This window comes from Octopus bimaculoides, chromosome 27, assembly GCF_001194135.2.
Source record: "Octopus bimaculoides isolate UCB-OBI-ISO-001 chromosome 27, ASM119413v2, whole genome shotgun sequence".
Taxonomy (NCBI): Eukaryota; Metazoa; Mollusca; class Cephalopoda; order Octopoda; family Octopodidae; genus Octopus; species Octopus bimaculoides.
Genome location: NC_069007.1, coordinates 20,989,736 through 20,998,317, shown reverse-complemented (window position 1 = coordinate 20,998,317; position 8,582 = coordinate 20,989,736). Strand labels below are relative to the sequence as shown.

Below are 8,582 nucleotides of genomic sequence, written 5' to 3'. Positions count from 1 at the left end.
TATGTATATATATATATGTATGTGTATATATATATATATATATATATATATATATATATATGAATGAATATATATATATGTATATGTATACTTTTGTACAAAATGTGTCACACATAAATAAAATCCGAAGGGACGTAACTCGCATGCAAGTTACCTCCCTTAGATTTAAAAAAAAAAGTTTTTTAAATTTATTATAAAAAATTCAAGAGATGTCATTTTTATCCAATTATAAAATTTCTATATAGTTTGTACTTAAAATTCTACAGTTCAATAAAATATATGATTACACTATGTGTTCCTTTTATTAAGAGAAAGAAACTTAACATGAATTTATTGTAGGATCTTTGGACACTGGGCCTCACTGAGGACGTGACTAGGGACCAGGAGTTGGGGATTTGCTGTAATTGAGAAGACAGGTCAATCTAAATAAAATCGCTATCATCCCTACATAAAGGCTTGTCTATTACAGGTGCCAGTGCCACATAAAATACTACAGAGGGATTGCTCATCATGTCAACAAGGAATATAACATTTCACCTGTGCTCAGGTAATGACAAGCAAAACTGCTGGAAATCAACATTCATGTATATTCACACACACAGGCTACATGTGTGTGCATATATGTATGCATGCCCTTATCTAGACATCACATGATGGCTGTAAATAAACATTTATCATCACAGCTCCAAACGCTGGAGCTACCAAATTGGACGGCACTGCATAGCATCAAAGATCCCATCTTCCTCATCTAGAGAAAGGATCCAGTACTGTAACAGCTTGGGCTTCAAGGGTCCACAACTGTTCAACATTCCGCTAAACAACCTCAGAGGCCTGCAAGTTGTAGAAGTGGAGGTCTTCAGAGAGCGTCTGGACAAATTTTTATGCGATACCAGATGAATCCACATCATGGATCCTATCTATCTCTATCCATCTCTATCTCTATATCTTTTTTTTTTTTTTGTTGATAGAATTACTGATAAAAGCAAGTTCATAATTTACTGACAGAAGTAACTTCAAAAATTTCACGTAGTTCCATACACTTAGTTAATTTCCCTAAAAATTTCTTATTTACTTTTGCAAAGGTTTTGTGTTTTTCTGTTTTGGGTTCACTGACAAATTTCGCTTTGCCCATACAATTCTTTATTTTCCCTGAAAATTTCTTATTTACTCTCTGCCCATCGTATTTAGAAATATAATTTCCGCTACCCAGTTATATTCAATGTTTACTATCTTCTGCACCCGTGTATTTCTGTATACGTATGGCTAGAAGGAAAGTGTCAAATTTGTCTACAATGTTACGGTCAGCTAAAAGAATGTCTCTGTCCAGGGAAAGAGAAACAGCTGCAGAAAGGGAAGCATGCCAAGAAATGAACAGACTGTGCATTACAAAAGCCAGAGCATCTCAAAGTGATGAACAGTGGTACGCACAGTTGACAAGGAATAGGATCTCGACTGCAGAACGAAGAGCAGTTGCAACAGCTCAGAGAAGCAACTTCTATGAAACAAGCTTTCAATTATGATCCAGCAGCTCATTATGCTGATGACACTAGAGTTTCCATTGGTGCAATGACAAGTGAGTGCATACATTGTAAAGCAAGAAAGTGGCCTGGAGAGACACCTACCTGCACTGTGCTGCAGTGGTGCAAAGGTTAAACTCCCTGCAATCCCCCAACCTCCAGAGCCATTGGAGAAACTGTTGTCATCAACTGACCGAGATTCCAAGCACTTCCAAAACAAAATTAGACAATACAATGCTGCACTACAGATGACATCATTTGGAGTCACAAGAGATTTAACTGAGCCAGGATTCATGCAAACTTTCAAGATCCAAGGTCAGGTTTATCATCGGATTGGTTCTCTACTACCTCTGTCAAAGGAATCACCAAAATCAGTCTTTCGTTGTCTATAATCTGGACCTGTTTTTTTGGTTACGAAATAAACTAGACAAAACGTGTTTTTGAATTACGTGTGTTTACTTTATATACATATATGAGTTGAAAACTTTCTTTTAACATTTCACTTAATGTCTTTGTTACATGCTGGTATGGGTTAGAGAGTTATTAATGTAGAAAGTTGGTTTCTCAGCTACTAGCAGTCAAGACTTGCGTAATCTAGACAGTGTTTTTAAATTCCATTTAAATTCCATTATTCTCTTTAACCCGGGCCATGCCAGGTATTTCTGCTAGTATATTGTGTGTGTGTGTAAATGTATATCTTTGATATATATATATGTTTATACACACACATACATAAACCATTATCAACTGCTTGTTATTGAATATATGTATAAGATAAATATTTATATTTGTATATATTGTATATCATATACTTTGTATTATTGAAGGGATATTAACCTGTGGTGGAAGTAGCATGGTCACTGGTTGATGGATAGGTTCCGGTTAAAAATGGTCGGGGATTTGGCTTCAAGTTGTTTGACATCCGGTTGTAAGATTATTACCAATGATGGTAGTAACAGTGATGTTGGTGATGTTGATGCGGGCGGTGTTGGTAGTGGTAGTGGTGGTAGGGGTTGTGGTGGTGGTAGTGGTGGTAGGGGTTGTGGTGGTGGTAGTGGTTATAGGGGTTGTGGTGGTGGTAGTGGTTGTAGGGGTTGTGGTGGTGGTAGTGGTTGTAGGGGTTGTGGTGGTGGTGGTGGTGGTGGTGGGCGTTGTGGTGGTAGCAGCATGAGTAATCGCAGGAGGATAGGTCATGGCATGGGCGACGGCATTGCGAGATAAGGTTGTGTAGGACATCATGACAGGGGAGACAATCGTGGGAGAACTGTTCATATATAACATTGTAACAAGGGAAGCATTTATGGGGCAACCAGGAACACAGGTAATTGTTATAGTGCGGACAGTTGGTGAATTTGAAGCGATGAGAGTGAGGGAAGTGACAGTGAGATGGATAATTGTATTGGAGACAATCATTAGTCTTCCGGTTGTATATAATATTACAGTATGGGTGGTTTATGCCGGTTAACAGATAACGTTTAGAAGATATGACTTTTGTGTCTTTTTGGAGTTCCTTTTCAGGTTTTGATTCCATTTCCACTTCTGGCTTTGATTCTGTTTCCACTTCTGGCTTTGATTCCGTTTCCGAAACTGATTTTGAATCCATTTCGGATTTTGATTCCGTTTCTGCTTCTAGTTTTGCTTCTGTTGCTGCTTTTGGTTTGGCATTTGTCTTCCCATTTTGCTTTGCTTCCGTTTTCACTTCTGGTTTTGCTGCTGTTTTCACTCCCGGTTTTGCCTTTATTCCTTCTTTTTGTTTTGCCTTTATTCCTTCTTTTTGTTTCGCCTTTATTTCCTCTTTTTGTTTCGCTTCCTCTTCCGTTTTGGTTGTTTCTTCTCCTAACGTTTCTAGTATTTTTTCAAACTCTAAATCAAAGTTCTCTTCTGATTGCGTTTCAGCATTTTTTTCCGATTCAGATTCTGCACTTTCAGTGACCTTTAATCCCTGACCCTCCACAGTTTCTGATTCTAGATTTTCGGCAGATTCTGATTCCACCACTTCACTGGGTTCCTTTTCAGACATTTTTTTTTTTAGCTTTTATGATGCGTTCCTCTGAAATAATTCCCAAACAGGATTTTTTCCTTTTTTCTATTTTCTATTTTTCTTCAAAGTTTCCCAATGGCACACAATAGCTTTATCAATATACCTGCAAAAATAAAGATATTTGTTTACATATTCATACACACCGAGACACCTAAATAAATATTTACATATATTGTGATGGCACATGTGCCCAGCATCGCCTTTCTGGCACTTGTGCCCGCGGCATGTCTAAGGACTTTTGAGCGAGATCGTTGCCAGTGCCCCTGGACTGGCTCTAGTGCGGGTGGCACATAAAATACACCATTTTGAGCGTGGCCGTTGCTAGTACCGCCTGACTGGCCTTCATGCTGGTGGCTCGTAAAAGCACCCTCTACACTCTCTGAGTGGTTGGCGTTAGGAAGGGCATCCAGCTGTAGAAACTCTGCCAAATCAGATTGGAGCCTGGTGTAGCCATCTGGTTTCACCAGTCCTCAGTCAAATCGTCCAACCCATGCTAGCATGGAAAGTGGATGTTAAACGACGATGATGACGATGATGATACATGCATATGCATATATATCATGTAGTCATTGGTTGTGATTAGTCAGAAAGCTGCCATTGGCTGCTAGTCTTTTGTTTTGCTCTTGAAACACATAACCTCTTTCTTAATGGAGGTGGAAACATGTTTGGGCAACAGAAGACACTTTTAAGCTCCGACTAAATAACAACAGGCCCCCTTTTAGGATCCCAGAGAGGTGCAACGTAACATCTTTGGCCAACTATATATTGCATTTAAAAGAAGAGAAAATGCCATACAGGCTTAAATGGAAACCCCTGGGAACAGCCTGGACCTTACCTCAATGGAAGCAGACAATGCATACTTTGCTTCATTCACAGAGTTAAGAGACTAAGGGTTTCCTTGATTCAGGGGATTTCTTAAATTCAGAAAGTGAAATGTTTAGTCAGTGTCCCCATGATAGAAAATTTGCCTTGAAACATAGGCTTCGCTGCTTTCTGACAGTGACTTGAAATAGGGAAAAAAATAACTGTTTTATCTTCTATTTGTTCTAGTCATTAGACTGAGGTCATGCTGGGGCACTGCCTTGAAAATTTTTTAGTCAAATGAATTGACCCCAGAACTTTATTTAAGCCTGGCACTTATTTTATTAGAAAGCTGATGGGTTGTGCGTGCGTGCTTGTTCTTGGCTGTGTCTGTCTGTGTACCTGTTCTGTTTTCATGTATTTATGTGTTGTGGAATATAGATATAATAAAATTATACCAGTAATGTCTCATTTTAAACTTGAAGAAAAAAAAGCTTTGTTTTGGAAGAGTAATATTTGAAATTGTTGACTTTCTAGCTAAGCTCAAAGCTTATTATGGTTTAGACCAAGATCAACCTTGGTCGAACGGATCTATGATTAAAATTATTTAGAAAGTGTCATAGTATATTTATAGTGTATTTCTTATAAAGTGATAAATTGATTTGAAAGATTTCACTGCCAAGAACAAGCACGCACACACAGAGACACAGACAAGAGCAAGCACACACATACACAGACAAGAACAAGCATGCACACACACAGGCACAGACAAGAACAAGCATGCACACACAGACAAGAACAAGCACGCACACACAGCCCATTACTTTCTCCTCCTCCTCCTCCTCCTTCTCCCATTTCAGCCACTGTCACGGGAATACCCGAAGTGTCAAAGGTCAAATTTTGTCGAGTTATAGCGACGGAATGTCCCAACGAGGAAACACCAGCGCTGGTTTAACTTATAAAGCAAAATAAGAACATGTTTAAGGCATTATGGGAAGGTGGGGGTGGAACAGAAATGGTAAACGGTTTACGGCTCAAAAGAAATAACTTTAAACTTGCTAAAGTAATATTCGGAATAACGAGGACAGAAGCAGATGTATTACGTCAGATTAATTTTGAGGATTTGATCAAAGACTTTGCAATTAAAAGACAGTAAGAGAAAACTTTTCAAATATAAATAAGGTGGGTGTATGCAAAAATAAGCATTTTTTTTTTACTGTTACTTTCGTTTCATTCATTTAGCAAAATAAATTATTTTATGGTTTATTATTGTTTATAATTTCAATTACATATTCATCGGGGCACCAACATCTTTTACGTATTTTTGGGCAGGCCTGGCCAACTCGAATTAATTATATTGCGAACCACTTTAATTAAAGAAAGTTTTTTTTGAGGGCTGCTTGTATACTTTATGCACGAATAGCCAAAGAATCAAATTACAGAATCAAGAATTTTAAAAATTGTTTTCCGTTTGTTTAAAATTATAAAATTGTCGGCTATTATTGCTTTATTGCCAATTATAAATTTTAAATTCATTTCGAAACAAATGTTTTACACAAACAATTTTATTTTGAAATTAAACACAAAGTATCAAGCGGGCCGCAAGATAAAAGTCTGCGAGTTGGCCAGCCCCGGTTTAGGGCCTCTATGGGTCCTACTCCGGCCTGATGTGAGCGTATATATATATATATATATATATATATATATACATGTATGTGTGTGTGTGCGTGTACCTTTATGAATATGTCCTTTGACCGAAAGGATGGTTCGTTTTATATACACGAAATCATTGAATAGTGTACAATGTCATTCGGACCGCTTATTTTCTTGTCTTTTTCTTCATTTGTTGTTGTTGATGTCGTTGTTGTTGTTCTTGCTAGACGGCATTCATCATCATCATTATTACTATCATTATTGATATTTACCACAGGGAACCTCCTATTATTTTTTCTCCCCCGTCAATCATGTATTCACGGTATACGCTTCTTAGAGGTACACTGACGAGAATTTTTTTGGAGGCGAAAAAAATAATGGAATGTGTATATATACACATGTGTGTGTGTTAGTGTGTTTAACACACATATACACACACGCGCGTGAGTGTGTGTATGTATATGTATGTAGATATATACGCGCGCGCACATATATGTGTGTGCGTGCGTAAGTGTGTGTGTGTGTATGTGCCTGTACTTTGCGTTTCTTTGACAGATAGAGAGGGAGGGAGATTGCTTTTCATTATGTGACGTCATTTTGTTATTGTGATAAAAAAAGTGATCCTTATAAATGTCGGCCAGCACAGAGGCGAAGGATAAAAGTTTATTAAAAAGTCACTCATCGATTTCTTCACGTACCATCACTATGGCACCTCCTCCCGCGGCCGCCTGCTGTAGTCAGCTCTGAGCCCAGGCTCCCCTGCTCGTCAGGCTGAGAAAAGTAAACTGTCAAAGAAGTATCGGTCGTTCTCTGACAGGTTTACGGTTGATCCCGTGATAGTGAAAGACCTCCGGCGTTCTCGGTCCCAGGACCATATTCCTGCCCGTCGCTATCCGCAAATACAAGCCCCCGTGGGTCAGAGTGGTTGTTCCAGTACGTCTCCCTTGCCATTTTCCAGAGCACTGCCTTTTCTATTTGGTCTGCTGGGACCATAAGGCAGTCTGAGCAAGACGAAATGGAGAGAATGGAACAATTTCGTAGCTTAGTTCTCTTTTAAACGTTTACGCCATAACCCATGAAAGAATAAATTTCTATTGAAGTAATCCCATTATTAAGCGACCACTACCATCACCACTCAGAGATCAAACCAAGGTTAAAGAGGGGAAAACAGCCTTCCAGTAAATTTAACCCCAAACTAGGTGAGAATGGCATGAGGAGGAACCTCGTTTGTATTCCGGAGAATAATGCAGGGAGAGGACTCTTGTCTTCGTTAGGAATGGAAAATGGAACCTTTAAAGGTCACTGTCTCTGGAATAGGGTTCCTTGAAGTTTCTCTTGGCTCGTATGAAGGCGTGTGGCTTAGTGGCTAGGGGTATTTGGATCGATCTCGACCATAAGGTTGTGAGTTCGATTCCCACTTTCGCATTGTGTCCATGAGCAACGTACCTTATTTCCCATTCCCATCGCTCCACTCCACTCAGCTGGCAAAAATGTGTTGTAACTATATTTCAAAAGGGGTCATCCTTGTCGCATTCTGTGTCACGCCAAATTCCCTGAGAACTACGTTATGGCTACGCGTGTCTGTGGAGTGCTCAGCCACTTGCAGATTAGTTTCTTGAACTGGCTGTTCTGTTAATCGTGTCAACGTCCAGTAGTGCTGCGGTACCCCAAGTAAAGAATATGGTATACAATGACTATAAGCTATAGAACTGACCATAGGTGTGTATTATTTGTTGAGCAGGCAAAGGGGGTACCGTTCAGTTACACCCCCGTCGCTAGGGCACTACCCCCTCGCTAGTCAATGGTGCACCCTCAGATTTACAGTGATACTGTAGGGCAGAATTCGTGACAGACGAACTGTAGACAGAAACTTCGCTGCGGGTTAGCAACAAAAAAAAGGGACTTCCGATAGAGGGAAAACAAAGGAATGTCAAAGGTGAGTATGAAACGAATTTGAGTGAACTAAACAGAAATAACTGGCGACTTAAGCCCTGATGTACGTAAAGTAATAAACCTTTGATAAATGCATTCTCGTCTCCACTAGTTTGTTTGCGTATAGCTTAATAAAGCTATAGTGGAAGCACAATGGCCCAGTGGTTAGGGCAAACTCATGTGGAATTTCGAAGAGTAAATCGAAGGATAAGGATGTATTCCAAGCCTTTATCATGCATGTTTTCAATTCATCAATGATGGTTATATGGCACCGATATCTCTGTATCTCTGCTAATAACGAGCTGCAGACACAGTAATCGATGAGAGAAATGAATCAGCAAATCACCTATCACAGTTTAATTAGTGATCTAATTAATGCTCGTTAGTTTTGCCTTTAAATTTTTCCTGCTTTTCTAGCGACCACCCTGTAGATCGCTTTTAAAACAGGAAGTTTGTATCACAGGACCAAGAACAATTTCAGACAGGATGATATAAAAAAAAAGGTCAAATCAAACACAAAACGAAATATAGAACAATTCTTCAACTCAAAAAAAAGAAAGAAAAACAGAAAAATTAGGTTTTTATTTCTTTAATATTCTATTTACAAATATCTCTTGATAGTCTGTCTGTCTGTCTTG

At 38.9% G+C, this 8,582-nt stretch overlaps 1 protein-coding gene across 1 annotated transcript; it reads right to left on the bottom strand.

The window, feature by feature from the left end:
- Positions 1–2,140: 2,140 nt before the first annotated feature.
- LOC106870986 (uncharacterized transmembrane protein DDB_G0285607) lies at positions 2,141–6,449 on the bottom strand. The gene is made up of 2 exons (XM_014917232.2): positions 6,093–6,449; positions 2,141–3,661 (listed from the first exon to the last, which is right to left on the bottom strand). Exon 2 carries the CDS (start codon positions 3,535–3,537, stop codon positions 2,455–2,457), a length of 1,083 nt encoding a protein of 360 aa, XP_014772718.2. The 5' UTR covers positions 3,538–3,661; positions 6,093–6,449; the 3' UTR covers positions 2,141–2,454.
- Positions 6,450–8,582: the final 2,133 nt, after the last annotated feature.

Excerpts from the sequence above, each read along its gene's own strand:
- LOC106870986 (XM_014917232.2), bottom strand. The coding sequence starts at position 3,537 with ATGTCTGAAAAGGAACCCAGTGAAGTGGTGGAATCAGAATCTGCCGAA.